The 26,944-nt window shown below is 41.6% G+C and overlaps 1 protein-coding gene across 1 annotated transcript; it reads right to left on the minus strand.

Moving 5' to 3' along the window:
* Positions 1-1,705: 1,705 nt before the first annotated feature.
* CMTM7 (CKLF like MARVEL transmembrane domain containing 7) lies at positions 1,706-23,730 on the minus strand. The gene is made up of 5 exons (XM_057424992.1): positions 23,497-23,730; positions 6,215-6,388; positions 3,358-3,456; positions 2,262-2,343; positions 1,706-1,906 (listed from the first exon to the last, which is right to left on the minus strand). Exons 1-5 carry the CDS (start codon positions 23,656-23,658, stop codon positions 1,893-1,895), a joined length of 531 nt encoding a protein of 176 aa, XP_057280975.1. The 5' UTR covers positions 23,659-23,730; the 3' UTR covers positions 1,706-1,892.
* Positions 23,731-26,944: the final 3,214 nt, after the last annotated feature.

A 26,944-nucleotide genomic window follows, 5' to 3' on the forward strand; every position in this document is an offset into this window, starting at 1 on the left:
CCTTAGGCCTATCCATAGGCACAAACCCTAAAAGGGAACTTATCTTGATTCAGTATAAACAAGTGCACTTGCAGCAAAACATATTCTTTGGACGACCACAGAGATCATAGTTCAAAGATTCTTTGGTTATCAGACAGCATGAAATTCCCCCTGATTTTTTTTTCCCCACTTGGTGACAAGTGCCAAAGTGATGTGGGAGGCTGAAAAAGAGATGCTAGTGTAGTGACAGGAGAGGGGGCATGATTCCAGACTGTTCTTCGCAAGCTCAGGCTCCAGCTGCAGTCCTTAGCAGGCACTTCTCCACACTGCCACAGCAGCTCTGAGGTCTCAGCTGCATTCACGCTGTGTGTAGAAAAACACTGGTTTCCCAAGGATTGCTAAGGGGCGTTAAAGCTTGTTGGAAAATGCCTACTGTCTATCTGAGGTGATATCTCAAGAGGTGAAAGAGAAACAGAGCCCTTTTCTCTGGGGGAATAGAGGAGGTCCTACCCTTAAATATCTACCATGTCAGTTCAAATTAAAGCCAGAGCACTGGTTTCTAAAAACTTTAGTTAAGTCAAGTCAGTCTTGGCAGGAGAACTAGTGCTCAAGCACCCCTGTTGCAAAAAAATACATCTAGAGATACATGTGTGTGTACCTTCTGCAGCTATTGTCACTCAAAGTACTCGAAGTCCTTGGTCATGTACATCCTTCGGACCAGTCTTGTGCTAGCAGGGCAAGGAAGCCTGAACTATCACTGACTGCTGACAGTGCTTCCCTTTTTCCTATAAAGAATTTCCAGGTCACCAGAGATGGACTGCAGAAGGAGAGAAAGACAAAGGTGCCAAGAAGGCATTATCTCAGCCTTGAAGTTACATAGAACTTCAAGGCAATACCAGGTTGGACCAAACTGTTCTACCTGTCCAGGCTCTGGGCAGTCTCCAAAAGCACGGATCCCAGTAGAGGCAGAGGAAGGGACAAACCACATGTAAGAGAGAGAAAGAAGCACATTGCTCCACTCACAATGGGCTGTTCATAAACACTGTTAGACTCCAAAGAGAATAATTTATAGGAGTTGCACAGATATTTTCTACAGAACAGGTCTTTCAAATACCCATTTACAAAAGCGTATTTGTGAAAATGAAAAAAAAAGATCCCACAAAACATTAAACACGTATTCCTGGATATGTATTTTTCTGTATTTTGCAGAGGGAAGTTTGTAAGAATAATCTTTGATTGTTAATAAGCTGTAAAACTTCATGGGGAAAAAACTGATTTCATCATGTCTTACTGGGGTTAGGAGGGACTGTTCACAGTGATGTATTCAAGTTGCAGTTCATAATTTCTGATGCTGGCTGATGTTAGAAAAAGTCCAGAGTTTTCATACAGAGAGGTAACAAAGACTTGGGTCAGCTTATCCAGGCACAGATCAGTTTGTAACAGTTCCTTTGTTAAACAAATCATCCTTGGAAGTTAAGAATCAGGTACGAATTTGCAGGATTTCCCTTCTATAAACAGATGGAGGAAATCACAAGCATTTTTTCCATCCCTCTGAAAGGAGAACCAAATGACTCTCCAGATGAGTTTTAAATGCACTTATTGCAAATAGCTGGAAGTGACCACAGCCCAGCTTGTGAGACAGAAATTGTCTTTCTATGTAAAGCTCATAAAAAGCCGGTTTCTCCATTATAAACTTCTTTGGCGGGGGGGGGGGGGTGTGTGTGTGTGTGTGAAGCAGAGAGAGCAAAAAGACTTTGGTTCACAACATTCTTTTGCATAGGTATTCAGGTAGGTCTTCAAAAGCTACTGGCTGTCCAGGCTAGTAACAAAATACCTATGCTCTTTCCTCAGTAGTGGCCGCTCCTCTTTGGTATCCTGTTTCATAAGGCTGACATCTCACAGTGATGAAGAAGTCATACAGATGCATCTTTGAAAAGGAAGGCAGTGTCATTTGTGTTGCCACAAAAAAAATTAATCTACTTGATTAAAGAACACACAGGAAACCTTTTGGTAGGGGGTGGGAGAGGGAGAAGAGGAAGCACTGATACATTCACCACTTGCTAGAAGCAAGTTATTTTGCCCTTGTAATTAGTTAACAGCTGTTGGTAGTTGTGGTAATATCTCTGTGTTGACAGAAAATATGGAATTACTACTTTATGAGTCATTTTGAGTTACAAGCAACAGGACGTTAATAAATCCTTCCAGGTAGACACAGCCCTGTGTCAGAAAGTATAAATACTCATTTGGGAAGCATTCCTGCAGTAACAAAGTATGATACTTACTGGTTGACTGCGTGATGCACGAAACCTTGTAGGAAGACCATATGCTTAAAACACAAAGGATGGTAGCTAGGAACCCGAAAGTCTGGAGGTGAAAACAAACAAACCACAAATACGTTAGATGACACATATTCCATGAATGTATGGACACTCCTCTATATCCAGCTATGTATTTTATGATGTTAACTGTCTCAAAAATGTGATTTTTTTTTACTCTATTCTGCCAATATAATAAAAAAATAAGTGTTTCTGTACTGTAATAAGCAGTTACGTCTTATCAAAACAACAACAGAAAGAGAGATGGAGGGTCTTATACCAGGGGGGAGAAAAAGCTGGGCAGCAGCATAGTCTCTCCTTGTAGACTTCTGGGTTCTGCAATAAAGAAAAGACTTTTTCTCACATCTTTGATTATAGTTCTTTTACTGCCCCATTCAAACGAGTCTTTCCCTGCCATCTGCCAAGTAAACAAGTCAGGTAAAACAAGTCTTCGTCTGTTTACATCATCAAGACTAAGTTTCTGAAAGCAATTATTTATTCTGGAGGAGCTGTATTTCAGGTCCTGCTGCTGTGAAAATGCTGCTGTGAAAATACTGCTGCCCACACTCAGAAGTCATTCCTCTGTCTCTAAAGCAAACAGAGGCAGAGAGTATCTTTCAGTAAGTCAGCCCAGAACCTCAGTGGCTTTTAGCTCAGGAGAAATGATCTTGAACAAGGCTCTGTTCGAGAGCAGGAGGTGTCAGAAGCTGAAGACTGGGGTGAAATCTTTTCAGTTACTTCTAGCTGCTGCAACAGCCATTTGTCAAAACTGAATTGTTTCAATTCTTTCCCTAAACACATTAGTTCCTATGAGTTAAAGTAGAGGGCTTTTGGTTTCAACTCTCTGACAGGAAAAATACCCACTTTAGTGGTGAGTCTGGAGTCTCACAACAAAATGTTTTTGTTGGCATTGAGCTACAGAGCATTCACTGAAATGAACTAGCAGGTAGTTCACCCAACCAAGACACAAGCAAAGCAAGTTTGTAAGAAAGTTATATTACAAGTAATAGATTTCCGATGTCCTACATAATATATATGGCAACCAAAAAAGTGTCAGTCTTACCGCTCCAGCCACAAGTCCAGTCAAATTGTAACTCTTGGATGCTGCTACAATCGATGCAATGAGAAGCAGAATTGTACCGATTAGATAATGAAGAAACTCCTGTAAAGACAAGCACAGCCTGCATCAGAAGGGAAGCTGATTACGAAAGCATTTTGATATGCCTCAGAATGAAAACAAGTTGGCAGAGGTTACTCAAACCCAGAGGACAAAACATCAGTCAAAAGAAGAAAAAGAGGGAAAAGGAGTGAGAGAGGGAGTGGGGAGAGACACATACCTTGTGAGTGGATTTTGTACCATACTGAATTTCTGTTCAAAAAAAGATCAATCTTCAGGTCTACTAATGTCACTGGAATAAGATCTACTTACTGGTATGGATGCAATCCTTTCAATTCAACATGGTACATTACTGAGGGTGAAGCATCAAGTACACACCTTGAGTCAGCTCTGGAGGAAGGCAGAAGCCTTAACGGCATATTTCTCTAGCCTATATGAAACGGCAATAAATAGCTAAAGTGGAAAACCAAATGCTCCTACTTCTGATAACCTTAGAAAGTAAGCAGTGGATCTACTGCTGGATTTACTAGCAGCTTACATCAACCAAGACTGGAAGCAGAAGGGAAGTCATGAGAAGCACAACACAGACACAGACACTCATAACCAACTCCCAGGCTCCTAAGTCTGCAAGGGTAGCTGCAGTAAAACATGATGCCATGGGCTTTCCTGAGAGACCACTGAGGCACCACGGGTAAGCTCCTCTCTAGTGTGACAAGTATCAGTCCAGGAGTCAATTTCACCTTGTTATAAGCAAGAGTTATCTATGTATTTAGATTATGAATCCTCAAAGGCTATGGCAACCAATATGGGTGTTTGCAAATTGAACATGGGTTGCTTCTTTTGCATGCTGGGGTGAGCAGGAGTGCTTCCTTTATCTGCATTGCACCACCAGCATGAGCCAAGCAAATGCCATGTATAAGGGAGAGGAGAGATTCTGTCCCTAAACAAATGAGAGAGAAAACAGTTTCAAAAGGAAACTATCCAAGGAAATCCCAGTGTGTCATACCATAACATGATTTCCCTCTGCTCAGGTGTTTATAAATAACTGAGGAGGATCTTTGCCATAAATTAGGCTCTGAGACTGCAACTTACTTTCCTCATTTGTGACTTTGTTTCAGGTAAGTAAGAGCTCAACTCTTGCTTTTGCTAGAATAAATTATTGTTGTAAGGAGGCTTCTCCACCAGGTAGCAGGCAATTTAAGCATGTCATTGCCTCCTTAGAGACACCAAATAACAGAGTGTACAGTGTACACAGGCCATTATTTTAAAGGAATCCAAGGGATGGGCAAAGGTGCAAAAGAACCCTCAAAGGCAAAATTAGGTGGAGAGCCAGCCTCTGGCATGATCGGGAGAGTGCCCCTCTGGAGAAATACTTCCCAGTTTTAAAAGCTGTCAGTGATGAACAACCTTTTGAACAACTGCAACTTTAACTACTGCAGATAACACTCCTGACTGCAATGTGGAGACCCCATCAGGAAACTCGGCCAAACACTAGCTGTAATTTCCCAGAGGCTCTTGCAGGTCTTCCTATCCTGTTCTAAAGATACTTATATATGTGACTGAAAGGGAGTTTGGTTGTAAAAGAAAAGCAGTGCTCAAGCATCACATTCCATAAAGCTATCTGAAGCTGAGTAGCCCAAAACTGCAAAGCCTCAAACTCACTAGTGACTCTGGAACATTTAGGAATGATTAAACACACAAGAAACAAAAGCAGCCTTTGCATAGCCCTGTAACAGCAATGCACACATTAAATGCTGCTTTCCAAAGCTGTCATTCATTGCTGATTTCAATCCCTGCATCTGTATTATCTCTAAATAAAGAAGTACTTTCTAGAGACAGATAGTGGTGGTACACATTTAAGAAAATAAGAAGGGGTGCAAGTATAACCATATTCGTTGGCTAAAAAGAAAAAGAAAATTAATATTTCCCTCTGGGTAGCAGTAGATGGATGGACAAACAGTTCTCTTAGATTTGTAAGCAGCTTACACAGCTTCCATAAAGGCCATGCAACCACTTCCTGGATTTCAAAACCCCTCTATATCTCTCTAGTTGGCTTTCCCCATCCCTTTGGTCCTTCCTCTGTGGAGCTGACATGTTATTATGCACATAAGGGAGACGTATTCTACGGGGTTATTAAAATCTGTTATCCCACACTAGGACACAGGAATCTTTTCTGTTAGCTGATCTGACCCGAGCTACTGAGGAAGTTCAGGTCTCACATTTTCTGCACTGCTTGTTAGTTCTCTGCTAAGATATGAGAGATAGATGTGCAGGGGAAATGTGGGAACAAGGTAGGAATATCCTGCAGGATAGCCCAGGAATACCCAGGCTATGGAAATCAGGCTGAGGTTCTTATTTCTTGCTATTGCTTAGGTTACCTAAAACCATATCAAAAAGAGACATACTTGACTTACATAGCACTCACAGACTTTATTTTGGGAATTCTAATGCTATGATTTAGTTGACTCTACCAATCTCTTAGCTACTATAAATAATCTGGGACCCATCTGCTGAAGGTTTATAATCAGTAGCTTCTTTTCAATTGTCTCAGAATAACACTATTGCCTTTCCTGGAGTAAGTCTGTATTGATATCTGTGTAAAGGAGGGCAGGATCACATCCAAATCAGCTTAAAAAAATAACAATTGCAGCATGTGCTCAACTGAATATTAATAACAAAAGCAACAAAAGGTTTTGCATCAAAGATGAAAAAGAATGACGTGTTACAGCACAAGAAAATGGACTAAGTAATCAAGCCATCAACCCAGAGAGGCAAGGAACCCAGACTATCTTAAGTGGCTTACTGCAAGTGGCCAGCTAACGCAGGTGAGCTTCCTGTAGATTCTGAAGATATGGATAACGTAGAAGAACAAAATCATAACCAAGTCACACATGGTCACAATCTGAAAGTAGCTGTACACGCTGTAATCTGTCCATGGAGAATTATTCACACTGATAAATCCAACCACCAGTGAGATCTGAAAGACAAAAGGCACATTAAAGATTTTTACAATGGTGCCTCAGAGGGCCATGAAGATGATTTTAAATGCAATAAAATGCCACTTAGAGAGGACAAATATCTAATGTAAATTGGAAGGTCTCAACAAAATGGAGGACAAAGTAAGGAGCATGGTAATAATGTTTTAAAAATTGCTGTTAAAATGAGCTATAACAACCAGGAAGAGTGGGGAAAGCGCCAACTGCTAGAAGGAAAGCAGCAATTTCAGTCTGAAGAATACAACCTGAAGAAGTCTCGGAGAAGCAGCATTGAATGCCTGCAGTTGTACCAATGGCTGAAGCATCTAAACCTCACGGACTTTCAGAAGGAAATCACTGAAAGCTGTGAAAATGAAAGTGCCCCTGGCCACAGGCACCTTTACTGCCAGTTGGTGACATTATTCACATGCAAATTCAGAGGACCTGAATGCAACTAAATTAACAGTTTTACCCTTCCTTTTCTACCACCTACTGAGAAGGAGAATAAGCAGACTATAAAGTAATATGAGGGCAAATAACATAAACATTTGGAGGAACTTATTAATTCAACCCCCCCCCCCCCCCCCCCCCCATACAATAGCTATAAAGTTTTGATACTTTAGCACTGTCACAAAAAAACATACAGCATTATTGTGTATCTATCTTCTTTCTGTTTCAGGCTTGCAAAGCACAGAAGCTATTTTATTTCACTTTTTAATCTAAAGCTACTTGTTTTACTGATCTTGCTGCTTTGCCAGCCTGGCTAGCTGGGGTGAAAAAATAAATTGACCCAGCATATACCCAAATATTTTCTTACTACAGACTCTGTCAGTGCTTTCAGCCACTGTAATTTTTAGTTCATCCAAAGCCAGCCAGAAGCAGTAATGATTCACATTTTAACTGTTTCACTAAGACATTAAAAAACTGTCTGAGGAAGCCGGTACTTCAAGACTGTACCATCCTGTCCTGCACACTCATTTCAAACTCCTAACCAGTTACATCCATTATTGGAATAATTTCCTTAAGATTAAAAGGGAAAAAAACCCAAACCCAACACCCAAAACAACATAGCCTAGATTTTCCCTGTTGTAATGTTAACTAAGTTTCACTTTCCCAGTTTTACGAAGACAGGCCAAACATATGCAACCTCAAGGGCAACCGAAAGCTCTATACACACGTAAAAATTTCGCAAGAAATAAGAAGATACAAGGTACCAAAGTAGTCAGTGAGAATCTGCTCAGCTACTAAGAACAGGGTAGAAAGATGAATCTGAACAAATGTGCTTTCCGTTTCAGAGGTACTTTACAATTAATTCCAAAACCAATTAGTAAAGAACATCCCTTCCTTGACCTTATATGTGCTTCAACACACAAGTAGGGAGAAATCAGTGCACGGCAAGAGATGGTATGTCTTTCACAGATTTCCTTTCTTGGCATAAATTTCACAACATGAGATTGATGTTCAGTTTCTAAAGAGGGCTCTCTGATCAGAGGCACATAATGCTATTTCACAGGACCATATCAACAACTTTATTTAAGCTATATCATGTTTGCCACACTATATTGCCTGCATGGCTAGCAGGTACAGTCTGAGTTTAAAACTCATCTGTTGAAAAAGAATGCTAACAAATGTAGGAAATAGAGCCACATAATATTGTTTTCCTTTAAAAGTGACAATACCAAAGTTCCTTCACCAGATATTGGTTTATCATGATATACTGGGTGATGACTGTTGGATTTTTCCCCCTAGAATTCCCAGAATGCTCCCAGAGAACTTGAAAGATTAAATGATTAATATGTAACTGTCCAGGATACAGTTCAACGTATATCTTAGAAGTCAATATGTAGCACACACAGAGAGAAAGAGAAGAGAAATGAAAGGCAAATCACTAAAATCATCAAATATTATGAGTGTTCTTTATGTATCCATGCTCAGGGGAGCAAGTTAATACATCTTGAAAATAAAAACTAGATGCACAGAAAAATCAGGGCACTGCCACTTCCATTTCAATACAGTATTTCACAGACTGTGAGAGCAGCAGACATGCATCCCACAGCCAGCAAGCCAGTCAGACCAGAAGTACAGGTCAAGGGATGGTCAGTCTCATTAGAATATTTGAATGTGCTCCACAAATATATCCAGGCTTCAGACCTGCATTACAAAAAGGGTGAGGGCCACATTGCAGGACACTACTATCTACGTGTTTTCTCATTTCTGAAAAGCAAAACAAGCATCAATCATCTCCAGGGAGGGATTTTTGATTTAAATGAAGTATTTACTCTGTTTCACAGAAATCAGTTGGTTTAAACTAATCCACTTCTTGACTTCCCATTGGACCAGATATTTGAAGAGAGGCATGAATTGTGTTTAGGAATACTGAAACTATGGCACAGTGAAGACAATGTGAGCTAAAGGCAGTCAGCAATTGCCAGGAGGTACTCAAGACCTTACCAGATGGAACAGGCATCATAAAGGGAAGATGGTAAGAGCCTGCATTCTCTTCCCTATTTTGAGTTGGAGGCAAGGCAACCAAATCCTTTGCAACATGCCTGTGGAAAATGTTGGCTCTTGAATAGCACTGACATAAGTTCTCAAGCCTAAACTCCATTCTGTTCTGTAGTGAGCACAGCTCTATCAAAAACAAAACATAGTTTACTCTTTTTTATCATCTACAAACTGCTGAGGGTGCAAGACCATCCACCGTGTGTCAGTAAATACAGAAGAGCCTTGGCCAAGCCAGCAAGTTCAAAGCAGCTCCAAGGAAGGGGCAAGCAGATGTGCATGCCCACCAGTCAAGAGATTACAGATACAACTGTCCACACTAGTGCCCTGAGGGTAATGAAGGACCCATAACACAAGAAAGGACTTGCTTTGCTCTCTGTGTGCCCACAGGCCAGCTGGCACCACTGAGCATTTTTTGACCATGTGGTAGAAAGCTGTAGTTTGTCAGACAGCAGAACAATTTTATAACTCAGGAATCAATTTGTGCAAGTGCTTTGTATTATCTTTTTTTTCTACAGTCCTGCTCTAATGGATTCAATAAATAACACTCTGGCTTTATTGCCAATACTTAATTCTTTTGCAGCATTTGGAGAGAGCTAAATGTTTCTCAGACACAGCTACCTGCACAAACATAAATCCAGCATGATCTCCAATATTGACAAGAACCTACTCTAAAGGAAAGCCTAATGCTCTGAGCATTACAGACACATTTCCACAGACAAACAACGATACAACAAGGGAGTAATTGAATGTCACCGGCTCTTAAATTCTGACCCCAGTTTTGTAACCATCTTACTGTTTGAACTCCAGTGAATCATGGATTTTGCTGCTTCAGCTCTCCCATTTGCCAAATGACAACTAATAAAGACTTCACATGCATTGCACAAAATTTTTTCACCTTCAAAACACTTCAGATATGTAAATACGGCAAAGATTTTGAGCACCGCTAACACGCATCTAGGTCAAGGTGACTGTTTTCCTTCATAGTGTGAACTGACACAGTAGGAAAAGGTTAGTCTTTGAGGGCTGCTTTTTCATTGATTTGTTGCCATTACACCACACAAAACAAACAACGAGAGCCCTGGCTCACCGTGAAAATGGGAATTGCTTTTTATTTCCTAATAACTGTCACTTATTTATTTACAAAAGGCTTTGTTATCATGTGTCATAAAACCCCCACAACGCACAAGATATTGCAATAATCTTTGATGTTAAGGATACTTTACAATTCATGCTCTTGACCATTCTTGACTGTTCTGTACCACACATCATTACTCACCCATATCCAGCTTTCTTTCACATCTCTATTAATGACTGCGAAGTAAGGGTGACCTTTTCCCACTGTGCCTGTACAACACTCCGTACAGTGGCGATGTACTGGGTGTAGCTGGGATAGACTTAACTGCCTTCACAGCTGCTTACATGTCACTGTGCTTTGCATTTGTGGTTAAAACACTGTTGATAACATGTCAATCTTTTGGCTGCTGCTGAGCGGCGCTTGCACAGCATCAGGGCTTTCTTTCTCCTCCCTCCCTCATCTCAAAGCAAGTAGGCTTGCAAGAGGGTGAGAAGCTGGGAAGAGACACAGCCAGGACAGCAGTCTCCAACTGACCAAAGGGATATTCCAGACTATATGATGATAAAAGCTCAAGAAAAGGGGAAATGTTCAAAGCTACAACATTTGTCTTCCCAAGTGATCATTACACACACTGAGGTCCTGCTTTCCATGAAGTGGCAACACTTGCCTGCCACTGGGGAGAAGTGAATGAATTCCTCTTTTTGCCTTCCTGGTATGTGCAGCTTTTGTTTTCCTCACAAAATTGTCATTATCTCAATCCATGGGTCTTTTTTGCCTTCCTTCTATTTTCTCCCCATCCTTCAGGAGAAGGGAGGGAGTGGGAGGCTCGGTGTGTTTGGCTGCTGACTGGGGTTAACCCACTGTGGGTAGCTCATTCTTTGCCTGGGACTTCCAGCTGCTACGGTAGTACAAAGAACATTACAAATCTTCATTGCACAAAGGAACTGAACACGGTGTTTGCAAATCCCACGATCATATACTGAACTGACAGGCTTAAACTGCTGTCTGATTGTGTTAACTATTAACTATGGATAACCATTTTCTTTTTCTGTATAGAAAAAAGATGTGAAATGCCAGCTAAATAGCAGGGAGGGAAGATAAAGTCGATAAGAAGCAAAATAGCTTCGAGGTGCCCAGTTCTAGAGAAACACTATAACTCTTACCTCAAAGATTCACCATAATACTGTGACACACACACCAGCATGTATAATCTACCCAGGGCTGCATTATCTTTTACTGAATCGTTTTATCATGCAGTGTAAAACCACATTCTTGCTTTTCTCAGAGTATTTTTCCTTTCTTGACTGCACTCACCTCTGCTACACTCCGAAAAGCTGTATTGTGACTTTTTGTCTCCAGTATCTCCTTTCTGCTCTTTATTCCCCTTTCCTCTCCTTTCCCTACATTACAGTCCAAATTCTGCTGCTTTATATCTCTCATTCTCTTACATCCAGATTTCCCTCTATACATGTGAATGCACCATAATTCCACCATTAACTCATTGAATGTTTCCTAGCTCTCTTTTCCATTGCCTTGCATCCAGACACGTGCTGCAATTAGCTAACTAAAAATTAGCACCATTCAAAGGAAAAAGGCCAGGGAACATGGTTCAGCACATCACTAGACCTGTACAGAGACTGCAGGCAGAAGCTCTGGTTTACCAGTCTCCACTTGGTAGTAGGTAATACCTGAGAGTGCGTTTCCTTTCCATTCTTCTCTTTAACCCCCTAGAAACAGCTTTTTTGTTTCCCTAGATGCTGTAAAACAGTATTAATAAGGGAGCTTCTCCATTGCACTTGCTGAAGCACTGATGAACCTTTGTACTGCTTAACATCCCTCTTCCTTAATCTGAAAGGAGAGGGCCACAAAAATGATGAAAAAATAGTTGATTTCTATTCTTAAAACCTACACAAGCTCTAGTGCAAGCAATAGTACAGAAACTGTGTCTGCAGATTTGGAGCAAAGCACTGACTCTCATGCAGTTTTACCACAGCCTTTAAACCCCCACCCCCCACAGTATAATAACAGCTAAATGCTTTTTGCATTTGAATGAAATAAAAGTCAAAGTTTCCAGCTTGAGACACCAGCCAAGATAGTAAGTAGAATTTTCCACTTGCTTTTCCTAACCAAGCCTATCAGGAGAACCACGCCCTGGAGAAATGTCACTGACTGCAGCTGTACATGTCTGAATATTACACCTCAACACAGTGAAGCAACACCCATACATTATTAAGAACATATTTCTGGACAGAATAGAACTTTTTTGTTTAACAGCTTCCCAAAACAGAAAGATGAGTGAAGCACAGACCAAGGTTACAATTGTAGTTCATGCAAGACTGGTTTGCCTAATTAAAGCAACAGCATTGACTGCTGCTGTAATTGAGATTTCCTTCTTCCAGGGTGGCATTGGAAAAGTCAGCTACAACAGCCAATCCCCTTTTAGAAAAAGAAGATAAAAACCCCAGCCCATTTAAGACTTCACTAATGACAGGTTGAATCAGCTGCCTCCAAGTGCATGGCTCTGTGAAGCAGTCAGATTTTGGTTGCACAATAATCTCTCAGCCCCTGCGTTTCAGCAAATTTCCTTCTTGTCTGGCTGCTCAGCTAAAATACGGAGGCTGCCTGGCCTCTGATAGGTGACTTCTCTTGTGCATCACTGTCCACAGGGCATTGATTGAAGATAAAAATGGTGGGAGGGTGACAAAAGGCAAAATAATCTTATTCAGACCCTCTATGACTCAGATAAGAGGACAATTCTAAATACAAGCAAGTGGTATTCTTTATTAATAAGAAATTATCTGCCTGCTCAGGCACAGTCCTCAGTCAGAGGTAGAAACATATGTGGGGTAATCACAGAGCTAGCAGATGAATGACATTATTGAAGAGCCCTTGTTACAGGGTGTTAGCATGGTCGTTAAAAAGGCAATTCTTTGCACTGATTAGATACAATTCAGTTCTGCCTACCTACACAGTGTATATGTGATATTTCAGTCCCACCACTGCCATCTTAACTACCGCGCTACCTCAATCTCACAGCTGCCTGAAAGGTGCACTGAAAGGCACCATATAATCCTCTGTGTCATTAACTGAAAGCAAAGATTTTATAGTCACATGGCAAAGAGTACATTATATTCTCATCAGTTAATGAATTCATAAAAAAAAACACTTAAATCAACTTAAATTTAAAACATTTCAACTGTAAAAGCAATATCAGTTTTTCCTATCTACATAAAAGATGCAACACTCAAAATACTGCAGCAACCTAAATGATAATTGAGTAATATTGCACAAGTGCCATAGCAATGTCACAAACAATTCCCAAAACACATGAAAATCATTGCAAAACAATATTAATGGCATAGCTGACTATTGCATGTCTGCAAAGGATAGGAACAGAATTCTAAATGCAGCAAATGCCCTAGCAGGGTTTTAACTCTGGCAAACACAGCTGCTTTCTGGTTTGGAGGCATGTGGCCGGCAGGTCAAGGGAGGTGATCCTCTCCCTCTACTTGACCCTGGTGAGGCCACATCTGGAGTGCTGTGTCCAGTTCTGGGCTCCTCAGTACAAGGAAGACAAGGAGCTACTGGAGAGGATCCAGTGAAGGGCAACAAAGATGATGAGGGGTCCGGAGCATTTCCCTTATAAAGAGAGATTGCAGGAGGTGGGCTTGTTTAATCTTGAGAAAAACAGACTGAGACGGGATCTCATTAATGCACATAAGTATCTCAAGGGTGGGTGCCAGAAGAATGGTGCCAGGCTGGTGCCCAGTGACAGGGCAAGAAGCAATGGCCATAAACTAACACATAGGAAGTTTCACCTCAACATGAGGAGGAACTTCTTTATACTGAGGGTGGCAGAGCCCTGGAACAGGCTGCCCAGGGAGGTTGTGGAGTCTCCCTCTCTGGAGACATTCAACACCCACCTGAACACATCCCTGTGTAATCTGGTCTGGGTGGCCCTGCCTTGGCAGGGGGCTGGACCAGATGACCTCCAGGGGTCCCTTCCTACCCTTGTGATTCTGTAACTCTCAAACAGAGGCCTATGTCCTTCTAGACACCTGCAGTGACTGGAGGTGCTCCTCTAGACAAACCCAGGAGACCCCTGTACTTTGCAAGCATGTTCAGAAATTGTACGATAAACTGTAATCGTTAACTTCTCGTCTTTGCAAGGCAGATCTTCCAACATCTAGATCCTCTTGGAGAGCCATATTAACAGTTCTTTTGGTCTGGTAAACCCAAAAGTCATGCAGAATGACAGAATAGTGTGAGTAGGTTTGTGTAAACAGAGCAAGACTGCCTCAAGCACACAACGTGCTTCTGAGGCAAGAAAAAGACCAAGAGGAGGAGACCCATTGGCCAACAAAAGTGGGTTTGAGAGAACCTAAAAATCAAGAGGTCTTAGCTGCCTTAAGGAATGGCAAAATAGTGGCTTTTGATGGCAGAAAGGAATCCAATAATGATGTACAGGAATATATATGCTCATGGAAGCACAAAGACACCTAAGGTATGTAAACGTTGCTTGAGAACTTTGTTCTTCAAGGTTGCTACTGCAAAAGCAGCAACAGAGCTCACCAGCCCTGGGTCTGGAGAGGGAGCCCTCCTTGGGACAGGTAGATGGCCACCTCACCAACCGTACTTCCTTTAAGTTAGCTGGGAAGAAGAGCTTGTAGGAGCAAGGCACCTCTAAAACCACTACTCTGAACAGTTCTCAGATACATTGTTTGGGTTGTCAGTATTGTTTGCCCTTCAAACAGTCAGAAAAGCCCTGTATTATCAGTAATATACAATATGGAAAGAGCTTAATCCCTAATTGCAAACTATAGAGCTCTTGTAGATAAAGTTCATGGTCGTCTAAATATAGATTTACCAACCATGCATGGCAATGCCACCTACAGAGAAGGAGCCCACATTGGCTGCCCAGCCAAGCTTGGCTCAGACTGGCTGACTGCTTGAGCCCAGGGTAAACAGTGCTTACTAGTAACAAATACCCACCAACTTTGCAAGGCAAGCTGCAAAGTTTGCCCCTTGACATGGACATCCAATACATGTCTAACATATACATATCTACATATCTAACAGCATATAGGTACTTAAAACTCAAATATGAACACGTAACACAAACCAACACCTCATGGCAATGATCATTCCAGTAAACTATCAGTCTAGATGCACAAGAAATTAAAAGCATATGCAATCTCATCTGCCTGAAAAATGTTACCAATAAGGAATACTTCATAAACCTCCCAGTGCCTACAGCTGCTAACCCTCAGCAGGCAATCTGTTCATTACTTGCCCTTACAGATGCCGCTCACAACACAACCTGTTCTCACTGTCTGAGGCATTTATTGCTTGACTGATTTAAATCTTCAGTTAACACCTGCCATAGCTCCCCATGCCCCAAAGAACACCACACTAACATCTGGCAGTCGCAGACAGCAGTTGAAAAGTTCGTATCTGTCGTCTCCAGCAAAGGCAAGGGAGCCTTGAGCAAGATCTCCTTGAATCAAAGGAGGACCTATTTATATCACTGAAGACCATGTTGGTAGCTGCACTGGCACATCATAATGGTAAAAACAGGTGTGAGTTCCTGAAAATGCTAACATCATGACAATTTCCAGAACAACAGGCATCATCACAACCTGGCTGCTGGATCAGACTGGGCCTTAGCACACAAAAGAATGATGCAAACACTTGATACTTGGTGAGGTGCCAGAGAAGTGAAGGGTGATGAATAAGGGGGGAAAATGAGAACAGATAAGATTCCCCAGTGGCACTGTTGCAGCTGACAGCTTTCAGTGTCTGCCTGAAGACTGGCAGGGCTCTTAAACATACTGGAACAGCACTCCTGTGTGTACTAGGAAGCTTGACTCAAGCTATCTACAAAAGGCTCAATTAGCCAGCAGGTGACAAGCAGCAACTGGGGACTGTGTTTTTCCCAAACGGAAAAGGGAGCTCTTGAAGTGGTCTTTCCAGAGCGTAATTACAGACTTACAGGGAAGCATGCTAAGTTGTTCTGTAGTTCTGCTGGTGGTTGTCTCAGACTAAGGGCACAATTCTCTCCCAGCAGTCAGTACTTCTTTCTTGAACTCACTAATGGCTTTCTTTTTAAATAAAAAAAAAAAACAAAACAACCCACCACAACCATTCTAAGACAATTCCCCCTTGAAGAAGCTTCTCAATCTTGTCATCATTACACTTTCATTTTCCTTAGGTGAAGCTGTTATCAGGAGAAGCCGTAAGTGCTGCAGCTGCTGCTATTGTTGCAAGAAGAGCAGCTATATTTGCTTTGGCATTGAAAGCTGCAGTCACCTAATTTTGACCAGTCAGACACATCTTTACTCACACATTTGTCACATTAGAGCATCACAGTGCTGGGATTTGTTTCAGTCATGATGATCCCTTAAGAATCCAAGTTATGCAAAAGAGAGGACGCTCACAGGTAGGAGAAAGGAAATCACAGTCGGTTTAGAGTTTGATTTCTGTGTACAGCATGTAGAAATTTCTGGCTGCAGTATACATTTCACCACAAAATAGGAGGACAAGGCCACAGCGCATATGACATCACAATGGCACAAAGGAGAGAACCCAGCCGCAGTACTGAGTGAATACTTCACATGGATTCCCCAGGGAAGGGAATGGCGGAAACACTCACAGTAAGCAAACACTGGTTTTGGGGGACAATACCCCAGTAATGCAGAGCATTACTTTGTTAAGTAGAGACTCATGGTCAGGTATACTTCCCTTACTGAGGTATGGCCATGGTTTTACAGGGTCATGATGAGACACAGCAAATTATTCCAGCACCTACACTCCTGGAACCCAGTGAAGGTTGCTTGGCAAGATGCTCTTTAACACTTACAGGCCTTGAGCAGATGGAGACCACATTTGGCATGAACGAATCCCCTGGTTTCTGTTTCTCTGTGGCAGGAGAGTTTCAAAGGGATACCATCTCTAAAGAGAGTGAAGACAGGGAATACCCTGCACTTGTCCATCTTAAAGGAAAGTCAAACAGCAGTAAGAATCATGCTTTTCACCACATCTTATTGTCCATGGACACCATGCACACTTGATTAAGATTTTTAAATGGCATTTGCAAATTTAACTTCCTGTAAAACAAATGTGTCAGGAAACCATTGCCAGTACTTCACTCTGCTCTTTCAAGCATGCCAAACACATCTCAGGTGATGTGGTAAATTTCTAGGCTTCTTTTTTTTTTTTTTTTTTTTTTTTTTCTTTCTTTCTTTCTTTCAGAATATGTATTTGCTACCCCTGGTTAGTAACCTCCTCCATACAACTGCCTCTGAACAAAGAGCACTACATGCACTCAGGTTGCTAATGAATGAAAGTATTGCAGCAAAGTCTAATGGATAGGTCAAATGAGCAAGGAAAGGTAGCTCCAACTCCGTGCTTTTAGGAAGCCTCCTTTAGCAGACAAATAAAGCCTTCACTGACACATTCAGAACAGATTCTTCGGTGTTTAACAATGAATATAATTGTCTTTTCACAAAATGTACTGGAGCTGATTTTTTTTTTTTTTTTAGCATTCTAGAGCAGTTTCAATGTCAGGAAAATTACTAGTTTCTTTTTTTGCTGAAAGAGATAGAAATTAAAACAGATGGTACAAAACCTTTCCTTGCCCAAGAGAAAAAGGACTACATTCTCAGTTTGTGGTTTGAAGCACATGGAACCACTTCAGTCTTATGTAGTTCCTGCCCTTATGTGCCAGACACTTGGTCTTGCTGACAGTAGTCTCTATGGCTGCACTGTTCTTTAAAAACTCTTACGGAAAAAGAAAGCTGAAGGAGAGCTGAAGTAAAACTGTATCAGTTCCCTGGTTTGGTTTACTGTGTAACTTTGTGAACAACTGCATCAGTGCAGCTCAGAATGACTGCATGGAGGCAAGACAGAAAGGGAAAATTCATTAAACTGATCAAGTTTTGCTTGTGGAGTTTTGTCTCATCAAATAAAACTGTGTCAACTTACCATCAAGTGCTCCCCGGTTAACACACAAAGAACACACTGTATGCTCCCAGCTCTTAAGCAATTACCTAGGCAGAAACTGTAAAATGGCCACCCAGAGCATGGAAAAACCACAACTGGCCAAGCCAGCCTGTTTGTGTGATCTCGGCATGGGAGTAACAGGACTTCCCAGACTTGTTGGTTTTAGTTACCATTCTTGGACATTCCTCACTCAAGTGCTCCTGGTTACTCTCAAGACACCTAAGACTTAGATAATTTTTTCTCTTTGCTCAGCATGTCGAGCAAGGTCCTTTTACTGCAGCTTCTAGTAGAATAACAAAAATAATTGGCAGCTACAACATACAGCTCTGACTTTGGCTTGAAAATAACTTCAGTGCTAAAAAAACATGTCCCATTTCTTATTGCTCTGCCAGTAGTCTATCACACACTTGCAGACTGAAGACACCTGCACATTCTTGGCGTGGTTTTCATCAATTATTGTTTTCTTTGCAAATATAAAATGCCTCCTGCATGCCTCAAGGTAAGACTTTCTGTATAATATGTCATGACACCACTGATAGTTCTTATGACATTATTTTTCATGTTTTCTGCTATCAGCCAGATGAAAAGTCAAGCAGAACACAGAACTTTTTGAATCTAAGCTTTGTAGGTTAGCATCCAGCAACTTTCACCACACTTGCTACTTTGGCCATTATTTTCCTTAGGAAGAATTATAGACAGAATGATAGTAGGGGAAAGTTGAGAGTGGAGTCTGCACAGGACCCAGAGACAGGCTTACAGTTTCAGCATATCACCATATCACCAGAATCCCTCTCTTCTGACTGAGCAGCATTATTGCTACACAGGCAAAATCACGCATTACTGACGTGCTGCTGCAAAGTATGAGACATTTTACTTCAATTACCTCCATGGACAGAAAGGTGTTTCAGGCCCAAGATCAAGTTAGAGAATATAAGTAGTTCTCAAATCATTCCAAGCACCATCTGCTTTTGTGTATTTTCTTTTCTTGTACCAATGGTTTTTATTAATTATTGTTTTCTTCCACTAAAATATTTTGCTTTCTTTTCATATTTTACCTTCATCTGAATACAGCTCTCCAGCAAATTTGTGTGTTGTCATCCAGCACCTCATCCAATCCAGAAACTGATTGTGGCTCCAGCAAATCTAACTACAAGCATTTTCTAGTTTTCAGTTTTAGATGTATTAATATTCTCTTGAATACTATTATTCACCTGTATGTCAGTATGCAAATAATGGAGAGAGTTTTCAGCACACTTCAAAGTTACTCAGAATTACAGACTGTCTACTTGACCATTCACTTGTGAAATATGCAATGGCTTTTGTCAAGACATGCTTAGGAAATTACACAGATACTCAGCAGAAAAGCTTTAACTATTACCTTAGCATTTTTAACAAGTTACAATGATGTTGTTAAGTCAACTTTTATTGAGTTTATCCTTTATTACCTTGCAATTGTTTGTGTATTTTTTTTCTTCAGCCTTGAGAAGATAATTTTGATTTTCTTCTTTTTTGTCTGGTGAATCTGCTCTTTCCTGGTTCATTTTGAGCTGAAAGAATCAGCACTGGTTTTAGCTTCAACGACCCTGTATTCTGAGGCTGTACTTACTGTGCCAGAACTATTGTCTGCTCAGTGACAACAGTGTCACTGTGGGAACAATCACCTTCAGTCTGAACAGTGGTTGGTCCAAGTTAGCTTGGCCCAACCTGAAGGTGGCGAAAGAAAGGCAAAAAAGTCAAAAAAGTCCAAGAACAGTTTGAGAAGCCCAAGAGACCTACACAAGCATGGGCTGTGCTGGCTCTCCTTCTACATATGAGCTCTCAACACTTCTTCTATCTTTTCAGTCTGTATTGGTCACACTCTTGCAAATCTCTGCATTGGACCCTCTGGACAGGTGATACAATCACAGCTATTCCTACCAGCCAGCTTTCTAAGATGGTGGGATACCTCTATAGGCTCCAGTGTCAAACATGGGCTGTACTGAAAGCAGGACCTAGTCCAGTACACTGTCTATGGCATCCTCCAGACTTCAGCTGTAAAAATGCAAAAAGGTATGTAAGGGCTCCACAAGAAATTCTGCTGATCAGACTTGCTTCAACCTATGAACACTGCCACTTGAGCCACCCTGGTGACAATACAAATGCAAATTCATACTGCTGTCTCTAAGGGCACATGATGCCCCAAAAGGCTACAAGGAACCCATCTACTGAGAACTTGCCAAGGTAAGTAACATATGTTCCTAGAAAGTCTTACAATAAAACTAACCAGCAGTAGCATGGACACAGAGCAAAAGTGTTTCAAAGAGATCAGTGTGATTACGTGGCATACTGAAGATGAACACGTATGTTGATTTTGCCAAGCTGGCTAAAATTAAAGTTATTTACTTCTCTGGTGTAAGTGAATTGTGCATACTGACACAGACCCACTCACACACTTAGTACGCTGCTGCTATAGAACCAAGGTGGCCACAATGGGATCCTGCATGTATCCCTGTGAATATGAGACCTTAGCAAAGCTGCAAATACAAAAAAAATAAGTAGGGGCAGGAGGGGGAGAGGGAGAAAATAAGGTGTGGAGGAAAAAAAAAAAAAGAAAGACAAGGCAAAAGCTACATCAACCACCATCAAGCTAAACCAGGTGAAGTGGGTTAGATGTTGAAGATACTTGACAACTTCCTGTTAAAACCAAAGCGTCAATTTAGACCAGAGTTTGAAAATGGAGCACCTAGTAATACAGCTTTCAAACTGTCTTACTACGATGTAAAATACACAAGTCACAGAAGTATGCTTTCTCCTCCATTTTATCTTCAAAATATTTACAGACCACTCCAAAGCATTAGAAACCCAGGCACCCAGTGCATAAAGTGCATGTTTGCAAGGTTAAAGAAATTCTAAAAAAAAAAAAAACAACAAAAAACAAACAACCAACTAACCAAACAAAAAAACAGGAATTAGTGCAGGCTTACAGGCAAGAAACATGTTTTACTTCCTAATTTCATTCTATGCCAGACACCACAGCACTCAGGATTTAAAGAGAAAGCATTGGTAACATTTGAATATTAGCAACAAATCAGTAATCACCAGATCACTGCACTATCTCTTCATCTTGTCCAGGACTGCTGAATTTCAGTCCTTATGTTACGATCTTTTGCACAGAACAACAGCTGTATCTTCCATTTCCTTTGTGTGATTTCCATAACATATTGTTGTCATCTATTAGAATTATTTCATGCACATGCCCATACACATACAGTGATTATTTTTTTTTAGCTTGCAAACACTGCAAACAGCCCTTAATATTACAGTAAATGATGAAATGTTTCTTGTTCTCTCTCACATCCTTCTTCTTGGTCAAAGGGATTGAGGAAGAAAGAGAAAACAGAAGCAGTAATGCTTCCTTTTCAAAACCACGGCCATTCAGAGGCCCAGTATGCAGTTTAATGTGATGTCCCTCTAACCCAAAAGATTTTACTGCTGTCCCCTGCCAGCATAATGGTTCTCCTTCTTAGCAAGACTGCAGTGCCACCAGCCAAATTAACACTAATGCAGGAATGTTTATAGATTTAGCATAAAGAGTTCTTTTCAAAGAAAGATACTGCAAACACTTCTTACTAGAAGAACTGAATGCTAATACAAATGGACCCATGGATACAGTGGAAATACTGTCTGAGAAGAGATAAAGGAGAGATATGAAAATATTTATCTCTACGTATTTTACCGGGTGCAGAAGTTAATCTAGAACTAAACTATACTGATTACTTCTACCCACTGCAGCATAAACGTTTAGTTTTCTTAGGAAATTATTTGAGAAAAGGACATTATTGTGAAACCATATTAAAAGAAGTTAATTTGCCAAAAGTTCCTTAGATACCTGAGGTAATTCCTAATGATGTTATTTACATGCAAGCTGGAAAGCAGAAAAATGTAGGAAGGTGAAGCTGAAAGAGTCCTAAGGAGAACTAATTTACATTATTTTAACTCCTATTAAAGTTACCACAGAAAGCTGCTAGCTTAAGTTCTGATTAATTTTATATTGAACAGTATTGATAAAATATTACTGTATGTAAAGTATGTGAAGCATTACACAAAATTACATAGTTTTACATAGAGTACAGAAAAAATATTTATAGACACACTCTGTATGTGCACCAAAACCTGAAATTTCAGCACAAATATGCAGGCCTCTGCTAGCTGCGTCACAGGTCATAGCTGTAGTGACACCACAGCAGAGTGGAGAGCAGAGAGGACTAGGCATTTCTAGTCCATGAAAGGAACTGTTCTTTCCACAGTGGTGAAAGCAAAAGGTAAATAGACTTATACCTCATCAGCAAAGCACAAGTCTACCCTTTTAGGACTATGTGTTCATTTGCAACATAGACACATGCTTAAAAGAACGTAATTTGTCTCCTAAAAAGATACTCTAGGCTCAATTCTAATGGCAGCTGATGGCTGTTAATAAACTGGAAGAAACTGGGTGGCTTTTAAAGAAAAACTTTATTTATCTTATATTACTCCACAGTAACCTAGAAGAATGATTCCTAATTTCCAATGTCAATTTAGGAGTCTGGATGCTAATAAGTTACACAAGTTTAAAAAAATGACTAGACAAATAAAGGCAAAAATGGATTTTGGGGAACAACTCCAGCATAAAATGTCATCAAAGTACAAGTTTTTGCAGAATGAGAACTTATGTGAGGAGGTATTGTTACACATTGTCTTTCCTAGCCATTATTCATTGCCATTATTGTAATTAAACTGACAAATCACTCTGTAGACAATTATGTGCCATAGAAATGAGGAAGAGAATATCTGCCTCTTAATCCTCTTTGCATTTGGATGGAGCAAAATCTCCTGCATTGAGTCAAGTTAAGGCATCATCTCGGGTCCTGGCAGCCCTCTACTATCTATTTCTTCGGAATTTCTGCTTTTCAGCTATACGTCTCCCACACCCCTCTCTATCTGAGGTCTCTGACAGACAGGGCATGGAGCCAGCTGGACTAGTGGTGCCCACCTCAGCCTAACACCTCAGCCATGGTGCCCACCCTTACCAGACCAGTGCACGTGCTGGCACTGGCACTTGGCCTCACTTCCTTCCAAAAGCTCACCCATGCTAGGGAATGAGGTGTTCCACTGGAGCACGATGTGCCTTCGCATCATGGTGTTACCATTATTATTACTGGCAAAAAGTTAATACTCACCGTCGCCACGCTACCATTATCAAGGTAGTATCACTCGGTGCTTCGAAAAACTGGCGTCGCTCTGGGCTCACGTGGGTTTGTCTGAACAGAAGGGCGTACTTCTGACAGACCCTAACGCTTCGTTTTGCAGAGGAACCTGGATTTATTTCCCTCTTTCCCGCGAGCAGCGAGCGGCAAAACCGCCGCGGTCAATGCAGCAACGAACGGCGACCCTAGCTACTCCCGACGGGCATCCCCACAGCCACCGCCACAAGGAACGCCCAGCGAGGAACAGCGCGACGCCCGAAAACGCCGAGGGTCCCAACGGCCATCCCCTGCCTCGCTCGTCTCTTACCATCTGGGCCACCTTCAGTATGCCGGCGCAGGAGCGGAAATAGGCGCCGTCCATGAGCTCCGCGTCCGAGCCCGCTGAGGAGGCGGCGGCGGTGGAGCCCGGCGATGCAGCGGGACCCGCGCTGCTCACCCCGGTTCGGATCACTCGCCCCCCGTGAGACATTGCTCCCTCCCGCGCTCCCCTCGCCGCTGCCTGGCCCGGGACAGGGAGACCGGACAGACGGGCCGGCAAGGGGCGGGCGGCGGGGCTGGCGGGGGCCGGGCGGAGCGCAGCACCTCCCCGCCTGGCGCGGCCGCGGGGCAGGGGCCACGGGGCGGGAGGGTGAAGGGAGACCGCGGGGGTGACCGCGGGGGGGGGGGGGGGGGGAATGCCGCCGCAGCCTCAGAAACGGGGCCCGGGGCGCAGCCTGGCGGTTGGGAACAGGAGCCGCGCTCGGGCGGGCGAGGGGCGGCCCCGGCACTCCCCACCCCGCACCTTTCCGGGTCGTCCCCGTTTGCCGCTGGGTGACATGAAAACAGAGGCCGGAGGGAACGTTTGCAAACAGGGAGAAAGAAGGACGGCTCTATGTACATCGTGTGGGTGAGGGAGGGTTGCTCCGCAGCGAACCAGCCACCATAGTAGCTTTACTCGAACGGTGGAAGACGCCGTCGGCGTGTCAAAGTCTGTCGGTGATGTTGTCGGAGGGGAGTTGCTCCGGTGCTTCACTGTGGAGGTAGAGCTGCAAACGGGCTCTGCCCACGCTGCGTTTATTCTCACTAACAAAAAAAGTCTCAAACCGTCTGATTCATGATCTCGTAAAAAAAACCCAAACCATTCGCATTAAATGGGCAGCAATAGGCTAACTGTAACGATTGTTCCAATGGCTCAGCCCCAGTTTTTGAGTTAAATCATGCAGAGATAACTAACAAAACTCAGGAAGGAAGCTATACATTTCCTCAAGTTTAAAAATAATTTGGTTTGCTTTTTTACAAGTGAGGTAATAGTGGGTCTCTGAGCTGGGCATGTGCTGCTGTTATACTTACGAGAGTAGTAACCCAGCTTCTGCTGCTCTGGTCTGCAGTTAGGATGCACATTCTGCTCATATTTAGTATTTAAAAGCTCCTTCAGTGAATTACATTGGCTTATGAGGGAAGACAGATAATTTCATGTGATCTCCAACACAAATAAGAGACTAGCGTAAGGAATTTACATGAGCAAGCCAGGGTTTGCCAGTTTGGGTAATGGTATGTAATCAACTAAGCAGAACATAGTTTTGGGCTTCTATGAACCCTGCTAGTAGTTCCAATAAAAGATATTACACATCCCACCAAATTTTAGGTCATGTCATTAGATAATCAAAGCTACAACACTTGCATTTCCACAACACTAAAATGCTAGCTGCTGAGAAAGAGGGGTTTGGTTTGTTCTTCTTACAGTTCAAATTCAGAAGCATGCACACTTACAGGATTTTTTTGCAAGTCCTGTAGAGGAAGATTCTAGTAACTTCTGTACTTCCTATTAAAAAATACATTTTTCTTACACACTGATTCAGCTTCTCTAGTTCTTAACTTCTTTTGAAAGTATGCATATAACTGGGGCCTTGCTAATCTGAGTTCTGTGCAGTGAAACAGAAATAACCTTTAAAGTAATACAAGTAGAGCAGCAGTCATTTGCTACCGAGAAGTCTTCTGTAAACTACTGGCACAAAGTCAGTCTAAACCATGGCTGAAGTTGAAGTTTTATTACAGTTCTTCTGCTATTTACTTCATGCTTAGTGCATCACATATGATGATAAAAGGTACCGACAACTCCTTAATAAATGAAATGTGATGGCCATAAGTTGACATCAAGTATCTGACTTTGGTTTTTCAGAGACCATTTGTCTGAAACAAGTTATTTATAATGTCAAACCCCTTCATTTTACAAATTGGTTAGCATTTTGTTTATTCTTATAAATATCTGTATTAAGAATTTCACTAATGATTTCATCACTTACTAGTTATTCTTTTTAATAAGGTTTCTTTCAATCTTATGAACACTAAGCAATGCCTTCAAGCACAAATCTTGTTTTGTTACAAGATAAACCACAGCTAGCTTATCTTTATCAATATTAGAATATACAAATGCATAAGTCATAGCTTGCAAGTCTGTATTTAAGACTAATGCACTGAAGAAACAGATAACCTTTTTGGTGCTTATGCATTTCTTCAGGCCTGAAATAAGAGGAGCAAACTTTAGAAGTAATTTTCAGCTTGTACAGATTCCTCCAATTTTAACTAGATATTGAACAACTGAAAAACAGCCAGTTGGTATCTTGGCAACATATGAGAAGTGAGAGAGATGAGAAAGAGCACAGGAAGCAAGATAATTATCTTTCTAAAAGCAAAGAGCAAGGCAGGTAAGTACGTAAGTTATGATTTGCAAAAACAAAACCAGCACATTTTCCCCTCAGGATGAGCATTGAAGACTCAGAGAGGAGGTAGGTATTTTGTGAGAATAATTCCTTATCTGGTAATAATGCAGGTTTGTCCTTCACTAATGGGTTCATTAATGCCCTTCATTAATGTCCTTCATTAATCATAAATGTAACACACAGTTTCCATGACAGTTCTTGGTAAACTGGATGAAACATATCACTCCCTTTTAGCTCTACTCCTTTTTACTACCTTATCAACAAATGTCATCTGGGTTGTGACTTTACATCAGACCATCACAGTTACCACAAATCATGAAACATTTGTGCAAACATAGTCACATTCTTTGGACTTAAAATAGCTACATCAAAGAACTTTGAAAAGAATTTTGAAAGAATTTTTATTACTACTAAAGCAGTATCTGAAGGGGGCCTATAGGGATGCTGGAGAGGGACTTCATTAGAGACTGTAGTGACAGGACAAGGGGTAATGGGTTAAAACTTAAACAGGGCAAGTTTAGGTTGGATACAAGAAGGAAGTTCTTTCCTGTTAGGGTGGTGAGGCACTGGAATAGGTTGCCCAGGGAGGTTGTGAATGCTCCATCCCTGGCAGTGTTCAAGACTAGGTTGGATGAGGCCTTGGGTGACCCTGCCCACGTCAGGGGGGTTGGAACTAGATGATCTTAAGGTCCTTTCCAACCCCAATGATTCTATGATTCTATGATTATTCCTGATGAGATTTTAATGCCACTATATTTCTAGTCACATTTTATCAGTTGACATTTGGAACATTTTTATGCCTTTGATTTTTTTTCCAGCAATGGAAAAGAGCATACAGGATTTTAATGGCACGTTTTTATCTGTGTAGATAATATGCATAATTGGTAGCCCTTCTTTCTCACAGCTGGATAATTTTAGCAGCAGCAGACAGCCTGACCTTTGTTGTGCGGGCCAGATGCAATGTGCAGACAAATATAGGTTTTTAAATAATATCTTGGCTTCCCTTACACTGAAATCCTGTGACTCTGACAGGTAATCAGGAACAAAACAATGTGA

The sequence above is a fragment of the Pezoporus wallicus genome, unplaced genomic scaffold, assembly GCF_028554395.1.
Source record: "Pezoporus wallicus isolate ANWC-B61680 ecotype Strahan unplaced genomic scaffold, APGP_CSIRO_Pwel_v1 contig_3181, whole genome shotgun sequence".
NCBI classification, from domain to species: Eukaryota; Metazoa; Chordata; class Aves; order Psittaciformes; family Psittacidae; genus Pezoporus; species Pezoporus wallicus.

Excerpts from the sequence above, each read along its gene's own strand:
- CMTM7 (XM_057424992.1), bottom strand. The coding sequence starts at position 23,658 with ATGTCTCACGGGGGGCGAGTGATCCGAACCGGGGTGAGCAGCGCGGGT. Across the intron at positions 6,389-23,496 it reads TACTGAAGGTGGCCCAGATG|ATCTCACTGGTGGTTGGATT; the intron begins GTAAGAGACGAG and ends TTTGTCTTTCAG. Across the intron at positions 2,344-3,357 it reads CTGGACTTGTGGCTGGAGCG|ACTTTCGGGTTCCTAGCTAC; the intron begins GTAAGACTGACA and ends TTTCACCTCCAG.